Genomic DNA, 27232 nt, shown 5'->3' with positions numbered 1-27232 from the left:
AAAGTTATTGAGGAAAAAGTCCAATAATTTTATTCCAGAAGATACTATGTTCTGAGAGAACTAAGATTATTATAATCAGAATCATTCTATGCAAAGGGATAATTAAGTTCCTGTAAGAGCCGGAAATGTTAAGGAGTCCATTAAGGTGGACCATTCTTTGTACAACGTGATTGTTTAAAAATATTTTTGAGAAATAAATATGTCTCAGTGGGGGAACATGTCTATTGGGATAAAAACTTATGTTGAATGCTCTTTTTACTTTATTTGATGAAAGTCATCTGATAGCATTCCATCTGCTTTACAAATTCCCTCTTCAGTATCCAATAGGGAACACAAGTAATTTAATTTCTGTTTGCAAACCAGTTATGTTAGCAAATCATAAACCAAGGCAAGGCGTAATGCTTTATGCCCTTATCACACTTAAATTAAGGTTCTGAAATAAAGGCAAAGTTAACTTTCAATTATGAGCTTTTAAAAGACACAATTCCATGTTCCACCTTTTATTTCCTTTTTTCCATTTACCATGCTCCAATGCCAACACATAATGGACTCAATAGGCACCATTTACTTAGCAAATCTAGCTCTTGCAGGAACTTAGCTTTCCATCCTTTATAGCAATAAATAGGGTTTCTAGGGTAGTATTGAAACATCAAGGATATTGCTGACACAATTGGCAAAGATACGAAATCAGAGAAATCTCAGTTTGTGTGGTAACCCATGACATATGTAGAAACCATAAAGGATTTGGATGAAGGGGATATGAATAGAAAAAGGGAAAGAACGGACATAGATAGGAAGGCTTGCCACAAAGCTTTTGCAGTAGTTCAGGGGGCTAGTAATGAGTGTGTTTTAAGATACCAAGTAGGGGAAAAACCCATCTAATAAAAAGCAAGGTAACGAAATATTTTTTTTTTCCCTTGGGACAATATACTTGCTTTCCATTATTTTTCCACTTACCATCTGGTCCTGGTGGACCAGCCGGTCCAGGTACTCCTCGAAGTCCTGGTTTTCCATCTATACCTGGGGGTCCTGGGTATGAAGCTTTCAAACCTGGTTCGCCCATGAAACCTTTGGCTCCCATTTCACCTGGAAGGCCTCTTCGTCCATCTGAATTCCATCAAACACAAGCAGACAACATCAGATCTTTAAAGCTGTTTCTGAACAGTAATATTGCATGGTGGTATACACTGTGATCCCTTCTACTAGGGGAGATTGAGATTGGTAGACCTGAATTTGGAGCTGAAGTAGTACTAAAGCTATACCAGGTCTGGAACTAACATGCTCTTGGGGACAGAAGGCCACTGGGTTGCCTAGGGAGGGGCACACTGGCCCAGGTCAGAAAAGTGGAGTGGGTTAAAACTTGGGATTGGGCCTGTGAGTAACTACATGTAATTTCAGTCTGGGTGAGACATAGTCTTAAAAAAAAAATTCTGTTCCATAGAAGGTGTATGAGTTACTAGTTCCAAAGAACATCTAAATTGAGCACTAGCAAGTTTTATTATTTATTCATTCACTAATTTATGGGACTAATATAGAGCCAGGATTCAAAACTAAGTTTTCTGTCTCCAAATCTAGTATTTTTCTTTATTAGGCCACACTATCACAATGGACTAGTTTTAGTTCGAAAACCTATGGGTCTGTATGCCTTGAAATTCTATCAACGATTTTATAAGAAAAAAAACAAAACCAAAATAAAACAAGTGTCTCATGAATTCTTAGTTCTTATTTGAGAATGTATTAAAAACAGCTATATGCATTCCTTTGGAAGTGGATTTTTAGAATACTAATATTTTATTAATATGAATGTCTCTTACCTCCATCTCCATCCGATGTGCCCTGGGGACCTGGCTGGCCAGGGTCTCCTTGTTCACCTGGACTACCATCGGGGCCACGAAACCCTGCATCTCCTGGATCACCTCTTATACCTAAAACATCCCATAGAACAAGAATAAGATTGCTAGTCTAGTTATTAAATTTTGTTTATTTATTTTTTTTTTTTGCGAGGCTATGGGGGGTTAAGTTACGTGCCCAGGGTCACACAGCTAGTAAGTGTCAAGTGTCTGAGGCCGGATTTGAACTCAGGTCCTCCTGAATCCAGGGCCGGTGCTTTATCCACTGCGCCACCTAGCTGCCCCCATTAAATACATGTTATAATGATACAATTCACATTATAGAAATCCTAGCTTTTGCTAATTGTTGAAAAAAATACAGCTGGAAATGGCAGGGATTGCCATCAATTGGGGAATGGCTGAACAAGTTGTGGTATATAGTTGTGATGGAATACTTTGTGACATAAGAAATAATGAGCTCATGGATCTTAGAAAGGCATGGAAAGACTTGCACAAAGTGAGCAGAAGCAAGAGAACATTGTATACGGTAAAAGAAATATTGTTTTAAGAATGACTTTGAGTGACTGTCATTTTGACTACAATCACAAATGAAAAATAAAGGACATATGAAGAAGACGCTATCTGCATCCAGAGAAAGGACTGATAATTAGAATATTTACCGAATAATCATTTTATATATCTACACTGATTTGTGTCTAGTGGTAGCCATCTCTAGGGTGGAGGATGGAGGAGAGGAAGAAAAAAAGGGGGAAAAAAAGAAATTTGCTTAATAATTGTTGTATATTTGGAGGAAATAACAAGTTGTACATGGTAGATTTGCAGTTTCATGTGAAATCATCTTTTTTATTGTACTGTGTTATGGAAATGCTTGTTTTGTTCTGTGAATTGAAAATAAAATACATTTAAAAATAATTAAAAATGAAAAATATACCAAAATGTTTTTAATTACTTTAAGATGTCAGAACTATTTCAGAAGCAAGTAATGCTTTTGAATAACACAAGTCCCAAACAGGTATAAAATCTTACATGGTTCATTCATACAATGTACAGTGGATTTTGTATGCATGTTAACGTGCATTTATTTATTTTGTCCCACATAAGTTTTGCCAGTCAGTGATCAATTTCCTTTTATTCAGTAACTCATGAAACCATATAATAAGGCATAAAGGGGATTTTCTGGGAATATTTTGGGTATTTTACCAATATTCTTATCCAATTACCATGTGGAAAAGAATTTAAACTTGTTATGCTTGGTGCTGGAAAGTAGAATTAGGAGTAATTGATAGAAGTTACAGGGAAGCCTATTTCAGCAAAACAAAATCTTGTCATACTTAGCTGCCTAAAAAAATGCAATGTTCAGTTTGATGGCTTGTGAATTACCCCTCAGTGGAGGTGTTTAAGCAAAGGCTAAATGAGCTATTATCAAGGATGTTATAGATTGAATATGGGTATGGGTAGGGTTGAAAAAGCTTACAACTTAAAAACTCTATATTTATATGAATTCTGCTTAACAAAGAGACTGTTTTCCTCTTTACTGAGGTAAACTCTTTTATTAAGGCTCATTCTTCAATTTCTGTCAGGCCTCAAGAAAAAACGAACCTAAATGGACATTATACCTTATTGATAAAATAGGACTACCATCTAGTGGTCAAAAGTAGAATCACAGGCTTCCTACCCAGTATGATTTTTTTTTTTTTAAACAGCCCCACTGGTAGACCTGGAAGGGACTTTAGAGATCATCTGATTCAACTTTCTTTCTTTACAGGTGAGAGAACTGAGACTCAGAGAATTTAAATGAGTTATTCAAGGTCACAAGGTAGTAAATATCAGAGTCAAAATGAAAAGACCTGGATGCTGTTTTTATTACATAATCCTATCTTTTAGGAATTAAAAAAAAAAAAGATTTCCTTCTACACCCTATCCCCAAACACTCTTCAACCTGATAAATATTTAAGAAATATATTGTGGTAAAAAGTGGGCATTGTTTATATTTTGTTCTTACAAAATTAAGAGTAATGGAATGTTTTAGGAACATATACAAGAGGTCACTAATAAAAATTTGAAAAATAAAATCAGTTCCCAAAGCCTACAAGATAAATATGATAACCAAGAGCTAAGAAGGCTTAGCAGATCAACAGCATAAGGAATGTTTAATTTATTTTGGTTTCTGTAACACATTTGATAATATCTTCCATGATAGACTCAGAGAGAGGTAAAATAAAAGTTGGATTATAGCCAAAGAGTATTGATTAAGGAATGGCTTGGTGTCAGTTTCCTAATCTGTAAAATGAGATGGTTGGACCAGATTGATTATCTTTAATGCCCCACTGAGTTCTAAGCCTATATATTATTATCCAATTCATCCCAACAGTCCTATAGTGGGGTCCTATAAGGTTTTGTCCTGAGCTTCATTATGCATTTTTATCAGTGATTTGCTAAAATAGAAAGAAAGGGTGCTTATGAAATTTGCAGAAAAGAGGAAAAGTTAATCCTACTATACCATCTGGATTCAAAATGAAAGCAGCAGAAATTCTGGGATGAAACTAACAAGATGGAATTTAAAATAAAAGACATTATCTTTAGGTTCAAAAGACCAATTGTACAAGAACAAGATAGAGGGATCACTGGATCAAAGGATCATTGATATAGCCCTGTGAAGGGCTTTAGAGACCATTTAGTTCAATCTCACTTTACAGGGGGCTTAAGAGATTTGCCCATAATCACACAGACAGTGGAAGAGCTTGTGAAATGAATCTTGAACTCATGTCCTCTGACTCCAAAGCCAGTCTCAAGGTTGGCATTATTTTATGAGAAAAAGATCTGGAAGCTAACTACAAGCTTAAGACAATGTGGCTTCTAAAAAAAGCTGATGCAATTCTGAAAAATTAATGGAAGTATAATTGTGTAAGAGATGGTCAGTTAGTCATCAAACATTTAAGTGCTTACTATGTGCTGGGCATACCACTAAATATTGGTGATTCTAAGAAGGGCAATACCAGTCCTTTCCCTCAAGGAGCTAACGGTCTAATGGGAAATCCAACATATAAATAACTATAACTATAACTATAATTATAACTATATATATATAACTATATATAACTATATATATATATATATGGGAGAGGGAGAGGGAGAGAGAGAGAGAGAGAGAGAGAGAGAGAGAGAGAGAGAGAGAGAGAGAGAGAGAGAGAGAGAGAGAGAGAGAGAGAAGTATAGAGGTAATCTCAGAAGGAGAACCCTGGCACCCTGGCAGTGGTAAGGGTTGGGGGAGGGAAAAGAAGACACAAGAAAGTCTCTTGAAGATGGTAAGATTTGAGCTCAGCCTTGAAGGAAGGCAGGCAAACTAAGAGGTAGAGGTGAGGAGGGAAAACATTACAGACAAAAGAGATAGACATGAAGGCCACAGAGATGGGGGATAGAGTATCATGGATGAGGAACAGTAATTAGGCTAGTATAGTTAGATTATAATTTGTAGAGGTAAGTATGAGACAGGAAAGGAAGGAAGGGATCAAAAGTAAAGGACTTTAGGGGGCAGCCTAGTGGTACAGTGGATAAAGCACCGGCCCTGGATTCAGGAGGACCTGAGTTCAAATCTGGCCTCAGACACTTGACACTTACTAGCTGTGTGACCCTGGGCAAGTCACTTAACCCTCATTGCCCTGCCAAAAGAAAAAAAAAAGTAAAGGACTTTAGACTATAGAAGACATTATATTTGATCTTGAAGGTAATAGGGAGCACCTGAAACTTACTGAATGGGGGTGGGTGGGTGGAGTGACATGATCAGGCCTTTGATTGAGGAAAATCACTCTGAGTGCTGAGTGGATGAGATAGTTGAGGCAAAGACACTGATCGGGCAATTATTTTTGTTTTTTTTTTTGCAGGCAATGGGGGTTAAGTGACTTGCCCAGGGTCACACAGCTAGTAAGTGTCAAGTGTCTGAGGCCGGATTTGAACACAGGTCCTCCTGAATCCAGGGCCGGTGCTTTAATCACTGCGCCATCTAGCTGCCCCCGTGATCAGGTAATTATTGTACTAGTCTAGGTAAGATGTGATGAAAGTTTGTATTAGGGGGGAGGACACATATGGGAAATGTGAAAGAAGAAATGAAAAAAAATGATGCAGATTGGATGTGTAGAGTGTGAGTGAGAAGTTGAGTATGACATCGAGGTTGTGATGCTCGGTGATTGGGAGAGTGGTGGTGGTAATAAAGTAATATTAATATATTAGTATATATAGTAATAAATAGTAATAAAGGAAAGAGGTGGATAGAAGGGTGAGCTTTTGGGGAAAAAGAATGAGTTTTATTTTGAATATGCCAAATTTGAGATTTTTTTTTTCAGTTGTTTAGTTGTGTCTGACTTTTTGTGACCCCATTGGGTGTTTTCTTGGCAAAGATACTAGAGTGGTTTGCCATTTGCTTCTCCAGCTCATTTTACAGATAAGGAAACTGAGGCAAACCAGGGGTAAGTGACTTGCCTAGGGTCACAGAGCTAGTAAGTATCTGAGGCTAGATTCAAACTCACAAAGATGAGTCTTTCTGAGTCCAGGCCTGGCACTCTATCCATTCCACCATCCAACTGTCCAAATTTGAAATACCTATCTAGTTACCTAGTTCATGATGTCCAAAAGGCAGTTGGATGATGTGGACTGTCTCAAGAGAGCTGTATGGAAGCTGGATTGGAGGAGGGAGGGACTTTAGGTTGAGTGAACAACTAAGAGACTACTGTAACAGTTCAAGTGAGAAGTGATTAGGGTCTGAGTGACAGCAAAGGTTGCATGTGTAAAAAGTAGAAGGCAACAGATGGAAGGGAGATTATGGAGGCAGAATCAATGGGGCTAAATAATTAATTGGATTTGAAAGTGAGGGAGAGAGGTTGGCTCCAAAGTTGTGAACCTGAGTAACCAGAATCAACAAAAACAGGGAAGTTGGGAAAATAGGTGAGTTCTATTTTTTATGTATTGAGAGTGATACCTACAATATAACCAGGTGGGGATGTCAATCATGCAGCTATTAATATGAGACCATAATACAGATGTATAGAGAGATATACATAGAAAGATATAGAGGGTGTAGAAAGGAAAGGCCTAGGACAGAGCTTTGGGAAAGTCCCACACTTAGTGAGGAATAGAATGATTTTGATTCAGGCAAAGAAGACTGAGGAGTCATTACACAGGTAGGAAGGGAAGCAAGGGACAGCAATTTCACAGAGCTCATGGGAGAAGAGTATATTCAAAACGAAGGTGGGACAGATCAGTATCAAACGCTACAGAGAGGTAAACGAGAATGAAGGCTAAGAAAGCTAATTGGGTCTAGAAATTAAGAGATAATTGGTAACCTCAGAGAAGGTAGTTTCAGCTAAGAAATGGGGATGGAAGCCAGATTGTGGGGCTGGGCGGGGGTGGGGAGTGTTTGAAGAGTCAGGTTGGGTTTTTTTGTTTTTTTGGTTTTTTTTTTGCGGGGCAATGAGGCTTAAGTGACTTGCCCAGAGTCACACAGCTAGTAAGTGTCAAGTGTCTGAGGCAGGATTTGAACTCAAGTGCTCCTGAATCCAGGGCCAGTGCTTTATCCACTGTACCACCTAGCTGGCCCTGAGTCAGTTCTTTTTATCTCTTTGTGAAAATATGGGAGATGAACATACAATTTTCCTAAGGTAAAAAATCCTAAACAATCTTGGTCTGCTTGGAGCTTATTTATGAAAATGCTTAGTAAGTCTTTCTTTTTGAACCAAACTAGCAGACATGACATACTTACCTTTTATTAGAGAGGGGTGGGGTGAATATGAAGGTGGTCCAGGGGGACCTCGATCACCTGTGTCTCCCTAAAGATGGAAAAAGAGGAAATTGTTTATTTAGATAAAAGCTTTTTGGAGTATTTGGAAGCATACTTTCAAAGACCAAAGCTGAACTTACATGTTATTTAAATAGGGCAAGATTTCTTCTTATATGTGTTGATTAAACTATCAACAGGTGAGGCATGGCATGGCATGCTCACTGTTATATGTCTAAGGAAGTAATTCCACAGCATCTAAATTATCCCAAGATTCAATCTCAAGTCAACAACGTTTATTTTCCCCATCTTTTCTAATTTTGCTTCTGTGCCTGTTCTCTCTCTTTGATACTTAGTCTTCAAATTACTGTAAATTGATTTGTGTTTCTTCTAGCCATTATATTTTGGTCTAGACCTATTTAGGTTCTTTTGACCTTGCTCCACTAATTATTCCAGTTGTTGCTCAATTCTTTGTCATTTTATAATTCCAGATGTGGTATGTGGTCTATATTGGACATGTACGGTATATAACGTACAGATAAAAGTATACTTCTTTTATTATAACCCTAACTAAGGGTTTTAGGTTTCTCTCTTAGGAATACTCAAGTAGGAATAAGCTTTTTTTCATCACAGTTATCAATGCTAATTCTTAGCTTCAATTCTCAATGGTAATTCTCATCTTTCTTCCTCACTCTTTGCTATGATCAGGAGACAATTTCTTGGTGCAGACTATTTCTTTCTCCAGTCCCTATCCCTAGTACCAAGCAAGCTAGTAAAAGAAGTGGAGGAAATTTTACTATCTAAGGATTTTCAGAAAAGAAGTGTGGAGGGGGTTATAATCACTGGTCACAGCCCCTGTTGAGACCACCAGCACAGGTGGTTATTCACAATGACTGGATTGAATGCTGTTTTATTCATCCAATCAAAAATGAATTCTGATTTACAATACAATGGCAAGGAGGCAACTCATGGAACTATATTCCAATCATAGGGATAGGGGACAGGAGCTGAAACTATGATTTTATTGATACAGGGACAGATAAGGAAAGTCTACAAATGCAGGCTGGTACCATTTCTGCAATTTAGAGTCTTAGTTTCCTAGAACAGTGGTGCCAAAGTCAGATAGAAAGGGTACAGGAAGCACCACATATTAACTTAGTTTTAAAATCCATGTCTTATTGTATTTTTACCTATTTTGTTTAATGTTTCCCAATTACATTTTTTTTTTAGTGAGGCAATTGGGGTTAAGTGACTTGCCCAGGGTCATACAGCTAGTAAGTGTTAAGTGTCTGAGGCCAGATTTGAACTTAGGTCCTCCTGACTCCAGAGCCGGTGCGCTATCCACTGAGTCACCTAGCTGCCCCACAATTACATTTTAATCTGATTGCAGGCTGCATGTGCAACCAGTTGGCCTAGAGTACTGAGAAGTTAAATGATTTGCCCAGGGTCACACAGCGTCAAGAAGTATGATTTGAACAAGGCCTCTCTGGTGTCAAGGTCCCCTCTCTAATTATAAAGCATTAATACTTCTCAAATTCTAATCAAACACAAGAAAAATGAATTAAAACAATTTGATCAAAGATGAACATAATTTCTTGATACTTATGATAAAGACATATTACCGGTGGTCCTTTAAAGCCATCGTTTCCTGGAAATCCATCAGTTCCTCTAATTCCCTAAAAGAGGAAAAAAAAACCCAACACCAATCATGAATAATCATAACTATTCATTTAGGATTTTTTTCTTAAATATTTTTCAAATCTTTATGGCAATGTGTTTATGTGGATTTCTATTTCCTTTGGGGGCAGTTATTCACTACTTTTTAAAAAATAGTTAAGTTTTTTGTTAGAGATGTGTGTGTGTGTGTGTGTGTGTGTGTGTGTGTAAAATGTGAAGTTTTTTTTAGTTTAATTTGTCTTGCTAAATTTAATTTGTCTTACCAAAGTCAGATATAGCAGGAACTCCAAACAAACAAACAAAACTTCATGGATCAATGAAATGAGCTGTAAATAATTTGGCTTCAGATTAACGATTTTTAAAATTAAGACATCTTTTTGCCATGAATGTATACTTTAAATTACATAAGGCTTCAATTTCAACTTAACTAAACTGAAATTAATTTAGTTTTGGACTTTTAAAAGTAGGAACAAGGTTTTAGTTTTCATTCTCTTAGACACTAGGTGGAGCTTAAGATTTAAAAGAGAAGGCAGAATTTTCCAAGTTTTTTCTACTCTCCCTTGTTCTTCAGCACACCAAGCATCTGATGCAGAGATAAAATATAATTTGTTGTCGTCTCTATCACAGAAAAAGTGAAGTGTGAATTTGGAAATGGTTTGTCCAATTAATCTGAACAGTGTAATCACATAGACCAAAATATCAACCTAATTGAATTAGCATCAGGTTTTTTTTTTTTTTGTTTGTTTTTTTTTAGTGAGGCAATTGGGGTTAAGTGACTTGCCCAGGGTCACACAGCTAGTAAGTGTTAAGTGTCTGAGGTCGGATTTGAACTCAGGTACTCCTGAATCCAGGGCTGGTGCTCTATCCACTAGCATCAGGTTTTTAAAAAAATCAATGTTATTCAGAGCATTTCGATATATGTATATCATAAGTGTAGTCAGCGAGATGTCTATTGTTCTTTAATGCAACCAAGTGGATAATACAAATCTAGGTAAAGTCTTCTTTAATTCCATGACTTTTGACTTGGAAACATTTTAATTGATTTCTTTGATAAGGAGAATCAATTCTTTTTTTTTCTCTTTGTGAGGACGGAACATTTTACTTTGTTTTTCTGGCTATCACACAAAGAGTACAGTTCTACTGATGATTAAATTTCTGGTCATGATCATTTAGTTGGGAGTGTGTGTTTAGATCAAATAAATAGAAACATACCAAATCTCCACATTATGTTGTACCATGTAGATATAGACATAGCCATAGCTACTTGGTTTAGTCATACTGTGATAATGAATTCACTAACCACCACCACCACCACCACCACCACCACCATCTGTCAGATACCTCAAGCTGTCAAATAATCATGATGTTCCATGATATGGACATCAAAAAGGAATGTATCAAAGAAGCTCTACTATAGTGTATTTGAGTGGAGTGGGGATCAAGCTGTTTTGTATAATTAAATATTGTGAATAACTAAGGAAGGGACTATTTTTTTTTAAAAAGATAACACTAAGGGCTTCTCCTTGGCATTTGAACCCACAGCAATGATAATATTTTTGAATTTTTCAGTAATTTGAAAATTATATGGAGGATCCATCTTGTAACAACTATGACAGTTTTGGGACTCTTCTGTAGGTAGTTCCAACCGTAGTCAAACCAGTGGAAACTGGTGGAGAGAGGGAGTGCTGAGATTCCCCAAATAGAGTACCCAGGGTGTCAACACCAGGATGGCTCTGGAGAATGACTTGAAGAAATAGTTCTGTGAAGAGGAACTTTTCTTTAGAATTCCATCGAGATCAATGATTTGTTCAATTGATTTATATTTAGATACATATGGAAAATCAAAGTAAGCCCTTCCATCTATGAATGTATATTCTTTGTGGATAATGGGAAAAGTACTATAGAATTATAGAAGAACAAGTATTGTCCTAATTTTTAAAAAAGGAAAGAAGGCATAAGCTGCAAGTTATCCATAATCAAACTTGACATCAATTCCTGGCAAAATACTAGGACATATTTCTAAAGGGTAATTCTTGTGCAATGATCACTAAAAGCCAGCGTGGTTTCATTAAGAAGAGGTCATGCCAGACTAACTTTTCTTCCTTTTCTGACAGAGTAGCTGGACTGGTATATAAGGGGAATGTTGTAGACATAGTATACTCAAATTTCAGCAAAGCTTTCAACCAAGCTTTTTGTCATCACATACACAAGAGGATGGAATATGAACTGGTTCATAATACAGATATGATGAATTTGGAACTGCTTGAATGATCATACCCAATCAATAGATATTAATGGCTCCTTGTCAGTTTGGATGAAAAGTATCCAGTGAAAACACTCAGAAATCTGTCCTATGCTGTACATTTTTGTCAGTCTTGAATAAAAGACATAGATGACATTCTTGTCAAATTTGTAAGCTGAAGAGATAGTTAACATGATGGATGATTTTAATGTGAAATCCAAACTGAAATCATCAGTCTCCACCTCAGATATTCAGGAATAGCTTTAAAATTCTTTTCTTGAGGCTTGTAACAGTGCATATGAAACTCATTTGGCTCAATAACCATATCTAAATGTGACATCAATTGAACTTCATGCTGGGATTTAGCCTAATCATGCTTACCAGAAGAATACATGAAGGAATGACTATTAGAGCCTTACTTGTGGGCCCAATATTCCCAAAAGACATTAAGCTCTCAATGAAGATTTGTTACAGAACAATTATAGTTTAATATCAAGCAAAACATTTCCATAGTCCTTGCTTATTTTGAAGTCAAAAGTCAACTTCAGCTAAGAAACACGTTTCTATTCTAGAAAAAGAAAGGATAATAGTATTTAATTCTTAAAGTTGTTATTTTTTTCACATGTTAATGTCACAATTACTCCTACACCATTAATTTTTTTTCTTAAGTTTCTTTGAGGATTTTCCCACCCTTTTGACCAATCTCTTCCTATGGCTTAGGAACAATCTGTTCCTTTTCAAAAGTATTATCTCATATGTCTGGAGAACTCATGAATGGGTTGATATCACTATGAATACTCTAGGTATGATTGAATATTTTGGGAGCCTTGCTGACTGGAGTATGCTCAATGATGACAGACTAAGACACTAAATTCTGCATTTGCCACAAGAACTCAGCATCATTTTAGGGTTGATGATCCTGTATCCTAAAGCTTCTTAAACTGTGGGTTGTAATCCCATATGGGGTCATGTAACTGAATGTGGGGGTTACAAAAATTTGGTAACAGTAAAGGGTTTACATATACCTATTTTATAGACCTATATGCCCAGTGTTGTGGAAACATTTCTTGGGCAAAAAGGGGCCGCAAGAGGAAAAAGTTTAAGAAAACCTGCTGTATCCAACCTGGTTGCTTTGCCTGGGTACATATTAACTCTACCATTTTAATCAACATAAAGGAATACCTTTTTTCATTTTTTCTTTAACATGAGACTTTTCAAATACTTTGTCGTTTTTCAGACAGGCATGTTCTTGACAGCTCAGGAAGTTAATGGATTTTCTTGAAGTAGACTGAAAGATTCAAACTCCTTGACCTGAATGATTTTATGGGGTTTTCTGGATCAAGTATTCACAAGTACCTTGCTATTTAAAATGATTATCAGGGATAAATGAGAGGAAAAGGAAGAATTGGGGCTTCTAGAAACTTGATAAATAATATTTAATTTTTAAAAATAGAGTGCTGAATTCAAAGGAAGTTTAATCATATCTGTTTGGAAAGGGTATTACTTGCAGAACTTCTATAAACTCATAGGAAGAGTGATGTGTATATTAGAGATGGAAGCCAAAAGCCATCCCTGGGAGTAAGTTTTCTTTTCTTTTATGCTTTCTAAATGTATTTTTTAAATTGCTGTTTACAATAGATCCCCTGAAGCTGCAACTGGTTTCTGGTTACATTTTATAATATTAAACTTCTGAACACAGCTGAACAGACAGCAGGAGGTGACACAACTTGGCAAGAAAGACAGCACATAGTAGAAGTTGCTGTCATACATCATAATGCTATCTAGCAGAATGATGGAGTCATTTGAATGGGCCCCAACTATTTCCTATTTCCCCTTCCCCCCCACTCCCTTATCAAGCAAACCATGTTCTCTTAGCAACTGCAAGAATCCCACTTGACAGAAAGTATCTATTGTTTCCCAAGCTATTCCAACTGTGGAAAGCTACATTAAATTAGCCAGAAATGAACATCTGGGCCAGGCTTCATGAAATTCCAAAAGAAACAATGATACCATGTGGCTGGAGCATCTGCCTGATACAAATGGCAAATTCACTGTGTAGAGATTCATGGCATTATGCTGTGCTTCTCATAAAGCCACTACCAATGCTTTTTGAAGACCTATGAAGCTCAGGTGGGAAGGTACAGGACTGAAGATTAGCAAAAGATGTTCTGATTTTCAAAAGAGGGTGAATTCCTTTGGATGTAAGGCCAGCAGAATTGACTTTGATTGATAGAAAAATATTTTAACATGTTAAAGGGAAGTCTTTTTAAAAAATTTTTTGTGGGGCAATGGGGGTTAAGTGACTTGCCCAGGGTCACACAGCTAGTAAGTGTCAAGTGTCTGAGGCCAGATTTGAACCCAGGTACTCCTGAATTCAGGCCCAGTGCTTTATCCACTGCGCCACCTAGCTGCCCCAAAGGGGAGTCTTTACAAGGGAAACTGATAACTAAGAACTAGCATGGATTCATCATGGCTTATGATAAACTAATCACATTTCCTTTTTAGATAAGATTACCAGAATTAGGTTACAAGGTCAAGGGAATGGAATAGGTGCTTTATGCCTAAATTTCAGTAAGTCATTAGACAGTCTGTCATGCTATCCTAATAGATAAAAGAGAGAGGTGTGAGCTAGATGAAAATATAGCTAGATGGATTAGGAATTTATTGAGTGATCAGAACCAAAGAGTAGTGATAAATGTATTGATGAGAACCTGGAGGAAGGTATTTAGTGCAGTGTTCTTGGGGAACTACTCTTAGCTATGTTCTGTTCAACATTTTCATAAAGGACTTGGATAAAGGCATAGATGGCATGCTTATCAAATTGGCAAAATAAACAAATCTGGAAGGATGACAGAGTGGAATTTCTGTTACATCAGAGATTAAACTTAGTAAAGACAAAGGTAATGCCTTACACTTAAGTGCAAAGAATCAACTTCATAAATACAGGGTGGAGAAAATGTGGCTAGACAACAACATGACACAGAAGCCCAAAAGATAACGTCATCTAAGACTGTATTAACAGAAGCATGATGTTCAGAATGAAGGTCTGCCCCTCACCAGAATTTAATAGGAATACTATATTCAGTTTTGGGTACCACCTTTTGGAAAGGACACCGACCAGCTTGTCAGAGGACCATGACCAAGATGGTGACAGAACTCGAGAATATAGAATACCATAAACAGTTGAAGGAAGTCAGGATATTTAACCTAAGGAAGAGAATACTCTGGGGACATTACAGACATTTTCAAGTATTTAAACACTTGGATAGAAGACGGATGAAACTTGTCCTGCTTGGCCCCAGAGGGAAGGACTAGGAACAATGTGTGGAAATTGCACATTGACCAATTTTGGCTCAATATAAGAAGGAAAAATTTCCTCATTATTATAGTTGTCTAAAAGTAGAATAGACTGCCTATGGAGGTAGTGGATTTGCTGACACTAGAGGTCTTCAAGCAAAGTACAAATGACCACTTGTTGGAGATTTTGATTCAGTCATGGGTGGGACTAGATAGCTTCTTAGGCCTTTTTCAACTCTGTAATCCTGTAATTCTAGGATCTTCTCTATTGTTTAACACATTGATTGGGAGAGCAACACTGACTTTTGTCTCCATCTATATGTTATTGTTACTATCTAGGATGATATGTAAGTTCCTCTTCTTTTCAGAATACTATCAATGATTAGTTGTTGTGGACATTTGAAGCAGTATCAAATGGTTCAGCCTAGATTTGGAGAATGCATATATGAACCAGTAAATAGGGAATCAAGTGACATTATAGCATGCAATCATCTTATAGCAAAAACCAATGGTTTTAATATAGTAAGAAAACCAAGATCCAAGGTTATAAACTTTGGTATGGTATCAGAGCCCACTAGAAGCAGACGAAGGGTGAGCCTGGAAGAATAACCCAAAAGATGCCAGTTGTGTTGGCCTTATAATTAAAACATGGAAATAAGGATCCTGATATGAGGATAGTTTTTGCTGCATCATTATCTTTTAATTATCTGCCAGTGGTTGATCATCATGGTTCATTATTTAAATGTCTTGGAAACCAATGTCCAGAATAGTCTCCATGAAGAGCTCTATGGGGCACTAAAGTGGGACTGCCTCATGACAGAATTTCTTTGCACTTGGTACCATACCCCTTGATTTGGCGATATCCTTGATTCTCATAAAAGGTTCCCCTAGTAAGAGGGTAGGGTAGGGAGAAGGGCTGGAAGAAGATGCCATTACCAAATTAGGTTAAAGAGATTACATGTGGATTTCAATTCTCTGTGTTTATGCTCCCTTCTATTAGCATGGAGAATTGAGAATCTAATGTAAAGAAGACTCTGAAATGCTTTCAGACTTATGTTTAAGTCTGATTAGCATACTTGATTAGAGTACCATCCTAATGAGGTCATGGATTCAATTCATATGTGGTAGAATTATTACTGCTATGCTCTGTGGTCATAGATTCAATTCTCAGTCCCCATCCAGTTGTTTTTATAAAGTCACACTGTTAGTCCAAATGGTGTCATGCAAATATGTGTATGGATATATTATTATTAGTTCTAATGGTGTCTTTTTCTTAACATTGGTCATTTCCAGATATACTCCCTCTATTGCCATTACTATTCATGTGACTAGCCCCATGAAAGGCTGAGTTAATGAAACATTCTTTGCACAGTGAATCAATTTTTTTTTATAATGGCTTATAAGTATACTGTCCCTAGAACTATAGATCATAAAAAAAGACCATACATGAAGTCTAGATCTACAGTGCTTTTTCCACATAATGCTTTCTGGCCCAAAATCTGTCCACAGAACACATTTTAACATGATTGTCTCATCTAAAAACAAAGCATACATTAAAATGAGTGTTTTAAATGTATGAGGTAAAATATAAATAAATAGTATGGTGTATTTTATTTTGGTGATATGGTATGCAGTATTAAAAAACAAATTCAGCTTGCAAGAAATTTCATTAATTAAACCTCCCATTGTAAATGACCAGGAACTACTAGTATTGCATTGGACCGAGAAATTGACATATTAAAGAAATAGGACAGTTTGACAATGAAAGAGTGAGGTGGAAGAAAATGAGAAACCTGGCTTACTTCTATAATAACCTGGGTTATCCACCTATGGCTAAAAGATGTAGAGTCTTGAATTTAAGGTCAGGAAGTTAGGAAATGAAGAAGCAAAGCAACAACAATGGAAGGACTTAAATGTCATGGGCGATGGGTGTCAACAAATGTAGGATGACTTGATCCAGGTCATCCTTAAAGGGACTCAGAAGAAAGGAGCAGCAATATTACTGAGCACTCAAATAGTGTTTTAAATGTTTCCCATTAATGAAAGTTTGACATAGCTTTTGGGGTGTGTGTGCTTGTTTTGTTTTTCGGCAATCCAAAGATGTCGCACTTACAGAAAAGACTCATTTTGATGTCCCACACTTACTTTCTCTCCTGGTTCTCCTTGTTCACCATTGAGGCCTGGCCAACCCTAAGTGGACAAAAGAACAATATCAGTAAGGGTCCCAAATGTGACACTGGGGAAGACAACATCTTTATATCAGTGAGGCATTATTTTAGGACATCTCTTCCCCCTCAAAGTACATTTAAACTTTTAAGTGACTTTTAATCTTAAAAAAGGCAACAGCTTCAAAACATGATGTGAACATGATATGTTTGGTATAAAAACCAGTCCTGTGTGTGAAGAAATAAATGTTAATGAACTCCTGGGTGAGAGACACAGCAAGAGGGTGTAAGAGAACCACACCACAGGTGTTTGTGGACTTCCACTTTGGTGAAGATATCCCAATTACACCTGGAGGGACAGATGAAATTTATTTTTACATCCTGTATATTTTCATATCAGACTACTGGATGTATCTTGGGAATTATTTCACTTCTATAGAAGAGGGCATGTGCCAAAAAATCCTTATTTTTGATGAGTCAAGAATTTTTTTTGCTAGTTTTACAGTTAATATCTTTTTTAGGCTTTTCATTCATTTCTTCCAATGACATATCTCATTCAAATATTCTAGTCTGCTCCACTTGGGAAAAAAATCTGGCAGTATATCCCCAAAGGGAACATTGCAATTTTCCTAGCCTATATGAAAACAGGAGTGTGGGAGTCAATGGCTTATGAAAATTATTCTGCAGCAGTTCTTTATGTCAGAAAATAATGTGCACATTGAAATTAGGGGACAAACACATAGCCACAAAGTAAATATATGCTATTGTTCTGAAAGCTAAGAATATTCTTCAATGTGCCATATTTTCCTGAGAAAGAAACCTTATAACTTCTATAGGAACAAAATAATTCTTTAGGTCCCTTTTCCTTTTCATGTGAATTATTCCTTAGCAGGCTGTCATATGCTTTCAATTAAAAGAGAATGTTCCTAAGACTACCTGAAAAACTTCTGGATCAAATTTCTGTACAGTTCTCAAAGAGGGGCAAAGAACCACTGAGGTCAACTCTCCCACATTCTGGGGGTGGGTGGAAGTTTAAGTGCTTGGGACTATGTGACACAAAGAGAAGGGAGGGAAATTGATTATAGAAGTATGAAGACTATAAAAATGAAAGACTCCCTTTATACTTCAAGAATTCTTGGTTACTTTAGGAACAAACTTTCACATAACCTATCCTTTCACTACTTACATGGAGTTCAGGTCAAAGTGGAGAGACCCCATAGCCCTAAAAATGTCTTTGAATTCCTGGTTTTTTGGTTGTAAAGCTAGAAAATGTATCAGTGGAAACACTTCTGCCTTTTACTCTCATATGCCATGAAAGTTAGATTTTAGGTAGACCAATAATTTTCAAATTATCTCTCCTGGATGTATTTTTCAGGTCAACAGTTTTTCCAAGAAGATGTTTCACATTACCCTCTACTTTTTTATTCATTTGGATTTGCTTTATTGTGTCTTGGTTTCTCATAAAGTCACTAGCTTCCATTTGTTCAATCCTAATTCTTAGACAGTTATTTTCATAAGAGAGCTTCAAAGTTAGATTTTTTAAAATGTACATATTTATAAAGTGAGTGATTTACCCGTTGTCCTGCAAAGCCCACTATTCCTTCTTCACCTTTTTCTGAAATTCCCTAGGGAAAAAGTATATAGATAGATTAGTATATAATCTAGCATATGGTATTTATTCTAATTGGTAGTGTGACTTATCATTCACTTTTCCAGAAGGTTTTTCCTTCTATTTTTTTAACTGCTTGTTACCAACATAACTTTCATAATAATTTTCACACAGCCTCTCCAAGCCAAACTTCTAATACTTTCTGGTTTTTCTTTAAAATGCCCCAGAAACCAATTCACCTATATGTTCATTCCACCCCTGGACTCCACCCTGGATCTCACACATTGGAAATACCCTACACACCAGCAATCTCTCCCTTTGTCTGGTTCCGCCCAGAACCTTCATTTTAAGGAATCTCAGACCAGCAATGTCTTCATTCCATTCTACTCCTATACTCCTGAACTTCCCAGACTTTCTCTTACAAAGCCTGTGCACTGGGTACTTTTATCTCCTACCACTATCATCTTTCCAGCTATCTTTTATGTGTTGGTTTTTTCCATTAGAATGTAAATTTCTTGAGGGCAGATTTTTTTTCTGCTTGTATTTGTATTTCCAGTGCATAGTTGTGCCTGGAAAATATTAGGAGCTTCATAAATGCTTGTTGACTTTACTAATTTTACTATAATTCCCCTATACAATGATGATATGATTTTTAAGTTGGGATTAGAAGTTATCTTGGAATATCACATGGGAAAAAGTAATACTAGGGGTCAGGAAAGACCTTCCAGTAGAACATAAGCTCATTGAAGGCAGGTTTTTTTTTTAACTCCTTTGCTAGAACAGACTCAGTACATGGTATATACGTAAGAAATACAGGTTGAATTAATTCATCAAAAGCATCTTGGAGTTAAAGCAACGTTGCCTTAAGTTTTGCTGATCTATTGCAAATCCAAATGTGAGAACTGGAACCTCTTCACCTGTACATGTTGTGAAGCATCTGGGGATGTTTTGCAAATGATGGAAATGTTGATAAGCTAACATTTAATCTGCAGATCCATATTTGAAATTCTTTTCAAATCCATTACTTTAAAAAATTGAAAACAAGTGAAAAGATGGATGAGAAACAAAGGTGACATGGTTAGTTTGTGATCGTGGCTTCTAGATATTCCAATATTTAAACTAAGAAAAACTCAAATAACAGAATTTTTAAATGGCAAGTCATGAGTGAGGATGTTTTACAGATGACTTACTTTCCAGCCTGGCTCTCCCCGGCTTCCTTTTTCACCCTATAAAAAACATGAAAAGTAAAAGGTAATGAATAAACCAATAACAAAAATATTTCAAAATGTATCAGACTTTATGATATGAAATGAAATGTGCTTAAGAAAATGATTATTTGGTGGAGATTATTGTAGCTAGCTCTAACAGTACAAAAACTGAAAAAAAAAACCCTAGCACTTTAAAATTAATGTTAAAAAGATGATTTTTGGGACTCATGAATATATGATCATAAGCTTTATGATTTTATGAACTTATATTAGCAAAATTAAAAATAATTTTGTTTGGGTGTCTTTATATACAAAATATCCAAAATTATAAATTTGATGAACCATATAAAGATCTGTGGCAATTTTTTTTTTTTTAGTGAGGCAATTGGGGTTAAGTGACTTGCCCAGGGTCACACAGCTAGTTAAGTATTAAGTGTCTGAGGCCGGATTTGAACTCAGGTACTCCTGACTCCAGGGCTGGTGCTCTATCCACTGCGCCATCTAGCTGCCCCTGTGGCAAAATTTTAATACTAGTCACTCTTTTGCTCTGCTGGGTCTATATTTTAATCACTATGGTACTTATGTATGCTCAGGAGAAATCAACTAATTTTAGCATTAGCTTAAATAAAACAAAATTTTGAAGGTTAATTTGATGCAAAGACATAAAGAATTCATCACTACACTGTCTATAAGGACTTTGAGATTAGCTTCTGTTTGAAATGATCCTTTCCCCTGTTCTCCATTAGTGGGAATAACTGAAATTTGAGGTTTATTATTCTCTTAGATAAGGATCCTCTGTCCTTCAGAAAAGCAAAAATAGATTTAATCTGAACAATATTGCTATAATAGTGATAACAACAACAACAACAACAACAATAATGGATATTTACATAGCATGTTAAGATTTTTAAAGCTTTTTACATGTAATATCTAAGAGGTCCTCACAACAATTCTGTGAGGTAAGCATTATTATTATTCTCATTTTATAGATGTAGAAACTTGGGCTCAGAGAGGTTAAATGACTTGCTCAGGGTCACATACTGCTAGTAAATATCTGAGGTAGTTTTTTAAATTTTAATTTTTAATTAATCTATTTATTTAGTCATTTCTCCATTTATTTCTCCATTCATTTATTTAATTATTCATTCACTTATCCATTTATTTATTCATTCATTTATTTACTTATTAATTTATCTATTTATCTATATATCTATCCATTCATCTATTCATTAATTCATTTATTTGTTTGTTCATTTATTTATTTAGTATTTGAATGCAGTTCTTTCTGTCTCCAAGATTAGCACTTTATCACTATACTATGACGCAAATGTTGAATGTTGATCTCATAGTTGTTTTTGTTTTTCTATTAAAATTCAACATTTACTTATTTTTTTCCTAGCAGCCTTGTTGAAGTAAGTTGAATCTGACCAGTAATGATTTCTCAGGAATAACTTCCACATCTTCTCTATGCAGTTAGTTTTAAGAATGATCACTTTATGTCTTGTGACCAAGAGTTAAATGTTTATCTCCAAAATTCACATGATATCTCTCAAATGGCAAGAATAAAAAAGTATCCTAATTCAAATGATGATAATTCAATCAATCCCAAATCTGAATTGCATTTCTTTAATGAAAATATTTGTACTTTTACTATACATCTGTATGCCTTATAAAAGGCTTGACTTGAAGATGTTTATTTCTGCTTCCAAAAATGTCTTATTAGAATATAAATTATTATTAAGAACTGTAGAGATTAATGAAGTGAATTTAGCTGATCCTCAATGAAAATATATTGAGCCATTGAAAACATTGAGAAAACATAGTGTGACTTCATTTTACAGAATTTGATTTTCCACTATAATAAAAGCTAAATATGTTCAATTCCTATAAGTTAAGCTTAGAATTTATGCTGCATTCATTTTCCTCTGCCACAATGAGAATTTCAAGTACATTAAGAAATCATTCTTAAAAAAAAAAAAGAAATCATTCTTAGGGTTTTGGAATGTCACATTGACTTGAACTTAACAAAATTTTTGTATTATACAAGAGTGGCAGACATTTTGGATGTCATCCCAGTATATAATATCTATTTGGTCCCTTCTTAAAAGCACCTTGTGTTTTTCTAAAGGAAAGAAACATTTGTTCTTTTGTTGTTGAAATTCTTTTTTTGAATACTAGGAGTGCTTGTGCCAGCCCACAAAAGATTACAATTTCAGAAAGCTACTTATTTCAAATTATTCACTGAATTTCAATGCAGCACCCTTACCTTATATTGATCCAGTTCCACCACATCAGTCATGGAAGTAGCATGATAACTATCTGATGGAAGTCCAGTGGGTCCTGGCCTTCCAATATCACCCTATCAGACAATGATAAAGAACAATTTAGCAGTGGAAGCAACAGTTGGGGTTTTCTTGCTCTTATTTGTTTGTTTTGGTTTTGGTTTTTTTTTGCTGGACAATGAGGGTTAAGTGAGTTGCCCAGGGTTATACAGCTAGTGTCAAATGTCTGAGGTCGGATTTGAATTTGAGTCCTCTTGAATACAGGACCAGTGCTTTATCCACTGCACCACCTAGCTGTCCCAGAAGCAACAGTTTTTAATGAAAAGATATTTGCTTGTAAAGAAAGGGATTGTTTCTTATGAACTTTAGGGGTGACCTGTGCATTTGAGTAGAGTTATGATTATAAGTTTATGGGAACTGTCCTGATATACTCTGTTTTAGAAAGCATGCTGTTTTCTTGCACCAAGAGCTAACTATAAAGGATGTGTTCCTTTAATTGGTAAAGGTTTCCTGAGGGTGAGTCTCTTCTTTTTCTTTCTTTCTTTCTTTTTTTTTTTTGGAGGGGTGATACCTATCTCACAATCTTCTATAAATTCTGCAAAGTAAGGATATAGTGTTGCATACACGGATAAAGCCTAAATCTCAATGTTATGGGTGAACCAGACTCTGCTTAAGCTTTTCATTTGGTCTTTTTTATTTTATTTTTAAAAATCAATATAATTCACTGGTATAAATCAACAATATAGGCCTCTACATTGTCACTTTGAAGAACCCGGCTCCTCATTTTAGCCAAAATGACTCAAATGTGTATATTTTCATCATCATGTGATAAAATATAACAAGCCAGTAATGAAAAGAATTGTTTTCTAAATATTAAATATATATAATTTCCTTCCTGTAAGCACTTTAATTTGTCATTGTTTCTTTACCTTTTCACCCTTTTCACCGTAAAAACCAAGGCCTCTGTTGCCCTGAAAAGAGAAATAGTTTTCAGGAGGTAGGTAACATTGAATAAAAGTAAGCATTCATAATATGGTTAAAAGGAATGTTCACCAAAACTCTAGCTCTCTGAAACATTATTGGAGGGAAAACTGGGGTTACAGAACATTTTGGCCTTACTTCAATGAAACCAACAGCCAGAAGAAAGTTTCTATTTCCACAAATGATCATATATGCAGCATTGATGTTTGAGCCCAAATTATTACACATAACTACTTTAGGAAAAAAGAACTACAATAAACCAGACACAGATAAACTGTGCTTTAAATTGCTTTTTGTTGTACCTGAAATTATATGTGGAGCGCTGAAATTAAGCATAAATTAGAAAAATAATATCATAACTAAATGGTTAACTAGTTCCTGCTACAAGGAAAGCTGTCACCACTCGGGTCTGATGAGTACTTACCTTTTCATTGGCGATCTTTCAGAAGATTCTATAACTTTCCTTTGAAAGTTAGTGTATAAAACAACTTTATGGCCAGAAAGTTCTTTATTCTCTCTAAATTACTCTTCTCACAATGTAAACCTATTTCCTTTTATATATTCCTCCAGAGAGCTCAAGAACAGCTTGTACTATTTAAATGACAAGCCGTCATATATCTGATGATCATTCATTATTTGTTCTCAGTCTTCTCTTTTCCCATTTTCTCATAGGACCTATGTTCTCATTCTTTCCCCTTTAAAAATATTTTCCCCCTTTCATATGCATGGGTTTTCTCCAACTTTTTCGTATTATTCTTTTTTTTTTTTTTTTTTGGTGAGGCAATTGGGGTTAAGTGACTTGCCCAGGGTCACACAGCTAGTAAGTGTTAAGTGTCTGAGGCCGGATTTGAACTCAGGTACTCCTGAATTCAGGGCCGGTGCTTTATCCACTGCGCCACCTAGCCGCCCCCATATTATTCTTAAATTAACTATACTACTTGGGCCATCTACTCAGTTTTAATACAAGGAGAAAATTCCCTTGAGGTTCTTATCATATTGTTATTCTCTGTATTGCATACACACACATACACATACTGTATATGCACAAACAACACATGTGTATATATACATGTATACATGTACATATGTAAGTACAGATGTATTTATCCATATCGCTTTTGTAAAGGAGGGGAAAAAAGAGAAAACCACCACTGTATGCACAAAATGGAAAGACCATTCTTTCCCCCTCTCTAATCCCTTTTTCTTTACTCTTTTGGTCTCTTCTGTTCTCCTAAATTAACGTTTCCCACAAGATCTCATGTAATCTTTTCTTTTTCCAATATACTATTTCTCCCAATCCCATATGTTTTATGAAGATAACAACAAATCTTTTCATTAATTTTTGCTTTCACTCTCTTTCCCACCTGGTTGGAAGCTTAGATCAAAGCAGAGAAATGAAACCAGCCTAGCTTGGAGCTGGATGAATTTCAGATCTTTGCATCTTCTCTGTTTCCTTTCTCTCACCCTCCCTTCCTCTTTCCCTCTTTCCCTCTCTTCTTGCTTCATCATCTGGCTCTAGGAGCAACCAGGAAATGACAGTGTCAGGAGGTGAGGAGAGCTGTTTGTATTTGAAGAAGCAAAGGGAGATCTGAAGCTCTGGGGTTATGCTTGGGGGCTTAGAGGCCACTTTCTTGGCCAAGGTTATCCTGTGCTACATCTGCTGCTCTTGGCTCTGGTAATTTCCCATCCTGCTCAAGCCTGCTGCTCCATGGAGATCAGTTTAACAGTCAAGGCTGGAGAGCTATATTAAGTTCCTGTTGAATTTACTGAGGGGAGTATCAGCCACAAGTGGACTATATAAATGGAACGTTCTATAGGGAAAGCTTGGTATATTTAGAGATCCAAGGTTTGCAGAAAGTCTCCATGTGGCAAATGCATGGAAATATGCCCTAAAGTCACTTATATATTTTGTAACTGTAGCATCACCATGTGATGTCATTGGTCCTTTTAAAAAATGAAGGATGAACAACAATTGTAGCACAACATTTCTGACTTCTCTAGAATCTCTGCTAATACATTCAGTAATGGAGCACATTCTGTTTTAGACTGTCTGTTTAACTCATCACAGGATCATAGATTTAGAGCAGGAAGGGACCTGAGAGGTCATCAATCCAGCTCAAAGGATTTACCCAGTTTCACTTATCTAGTGGGGGTTGAACCAGGTCTTCCTGCCTCCAAGTCCAATACCCTTTTCACTACACCGCAGTTATGTTCAAGTCAGAGTATATCCCCCAAGTTCTAGCCAAACCTCCCACCCTGACATACCCTATGGACTTAATGATCATGAGATCATAGAGTGTTAGAGTTGGATGAGATTCCAGAAGTCCAATCATCTCATTTTATAGATGAGGATACTGAAGTGAGTTTTTTTTTCTCTGTGACATCAACTAAAGCAGTGACAAAAAGCTTGAGGCCCTAGGCTGTTATGGAACAACCACAATAGTTGTTTGTGATTAGACATGTTTGTGTTTAGAAAATGATAATTTCAGGGGTCCTTCAAAGAAAAATGTCTGTTCAAGTTACCACTAACATGTAAGGTATAAAATATTTCTGCACTTCATGCTGTTCTTACCAGCTGTGATATGCATTTATAGCTCAACAAAAAGCTTTAAAAACTTACAAAACAAGCATCCTTCACACCTAACAAAAATATGTCAGTGGAATAGTTCTATGATTTAAAAAAGGCCCATAAAATAGACGAGGGAGAAGGGAATAAGCAGTTATACATTGGCTACCACATGCCAGGCACTTCTAAATGCTTTACGCATATCTCGTTTGATTCTTACAACAACCTTGTGAAGTAGGTGCTGTTGTTATCTTCATTTTATAGTTGAGGAAATGGAGGTAGACAGAGGTTAAGTGACTTGCCCAGGGTCACACAGCTAGTAAGTGTTTGAGGTCAGATTTCAACTCAGTTCTTTTTAACTCCAGCTCCAGCACTCTGTGCCACTAAGCTTCCAAATAAGCCTGTTCAACTGAAAGAGACAGAGAGACAGAGACAGAGACAGAGAGGTAGAGATACTTACTGGTTGTCCTTTTGGTCCTGGAGGTCCAGGAGGTCCCTACAGAAATAAGGACAATTTGTGAATTGAATTCCCTACAGAAAGGACCTTGACAAAATTTGTTGAGCTATGATAGGAAAATAATTCAATACATAATCAAAATAAAATGTAGCATCCATACAGGTTTACAACCCATTTACTTATATATGGGTGCAGGACTGTGTAGAAGCAATGAGTGGGGTCATCTAAATGATGCAGACGTCCTCTCTATCTCTGAATAAATGCTTTCAGTTTGGTTCCTATTCATTTGTTTGTCTTTCTGAGTTCACCCACTGACTCCATTTATTTGTTCTGTCCCTAGCTTTTGATAGCAAGCTCCTCCAGAACAGAGAGCAGATCCTTTAAAATCCTTTCTGAATTCCTCACAACATTTAGTCTTCCTGACCATAATTCTGTGGGACAGGCCATTCGTCAGGCAGAGTACCATGTGACATTTTGTGAGGCATCTTGGATGCTGAAACTACAACATTGTCTAAGTAGCAGTATTCAAGGACACCAAAATATAAAGAAGTGGAGAGGATGGATAGGTTGGCCTTCTATAATTCAAAACTTTAGTCAAAACTTCCAAAGCTTCCTATCAAGATAGCTAAAAATTACATCTAAAAAACAACCACCCTAAATATGCTGCCTCAAGGTATTGTGACTCACCTATAAGTTATTCCTATATGAAACATAGGGACATTAAATTTCACCTTCAAAACATAACCCCGAGCTATTCTTTGTGCATAGGTGAGTGGATCTATATCAAATTATGTGCTTGGAGGGTTAGATATCTTAGGGTCACCTCCTGATATTCTTGGCTTAGTTCTGTTAGGAATTTAGCTACTTAATTTCACGGCTAGTGGCTGACCTACATATTAGAATATTATAACAATGGGACAACTGCTTAAGGAAAAAAAAAATCCCAAGCCCTTCTTATTATTGGGCAAACATGGGACTGGAAAGAACTTCATGACATAATCTGGACCAGCCCTGTAACTCACAAAAGGATGGAATTTAAATCTTGCCAGATATGTGTGTTGATAAACACCTTCAAGATTTCCAGGCTAGCAGATGGTACAACTCATCTTCATATCTTGCTTCAGTATTTAA

At 36.2% G+C, this 27232-nt stretch overlaps 1 protein-coding gene across 2 annotated transcripts in view; it reads right to left on the bottom strand.

Moving 5' to 3' along the window:
- Nucleotides 1-27232, bottom strand: part of COL4A2 (collagen type IV alpha 2 chain) — a 294543-nt gene that overhangs the window by 83273 nt on the left and 184038 nt on the right. For both annotated transcript variants that reach the window (XM_043992105.1, XM_043992106.1), the window contains exons 11-20: nucleotides 26105-26140; nucleotides 23027-23068; nucleotides 22082-22174; nucleotides 19798-19833; nucleotides 18573-18623; nucleotides 16979-17023; nucleotides 9240-9293; nucleotides 7603-7669; nucleotides 1815-1925; nucleotides 958-1107 (exon numbers count right to left, since the gene is read on the bottom strand). In XM_043992105.1, coding sequence (XP_043848040.1) covers nucleotides 958-1107; nucleotides 1815-1925; nucleotides 7603-7669; nucleotides 9240-9293; nucleotides 16979-17023; nucleotides 18573-18623; nucleotides 19798-19833; nucleotides 22082-22174; nucleotides 23027-23068; nucleotides 26105-26140 — 685 coding nt within the window. The remainder of the gene's footprint in view (nucleotides 1-957; nucleotides 1108-1814; nucleotides 1926-7602; nucleotides 7670-9239; nucleotides 9294-16978; nucleotides 17024-18572; nucleotides 18624-19797; nucleotides 19834-22081; nucleotides 22175-23026; nucleotides 23069-26104; nucleotides 26141-27232) is intronic.

Source organism: Dromiciops gliroides, chromosome 3 (assembly GCF_019393635.1).
Source record: "Dromiciops gliroides isolate mDroGli1 chromosome 3, mDroGli1.pri, whole genome shotgun sequence".
Lineage (NCBI taxonomy): Eukaryota > Metazoa > Chordata > Mammalia > Microbiotheria > Microbiotheriidae > Dromiciops > Dromiciops gliroides.
This window is presented reverse-complemented; position numbering and strand designations above follow the sequence as displayed.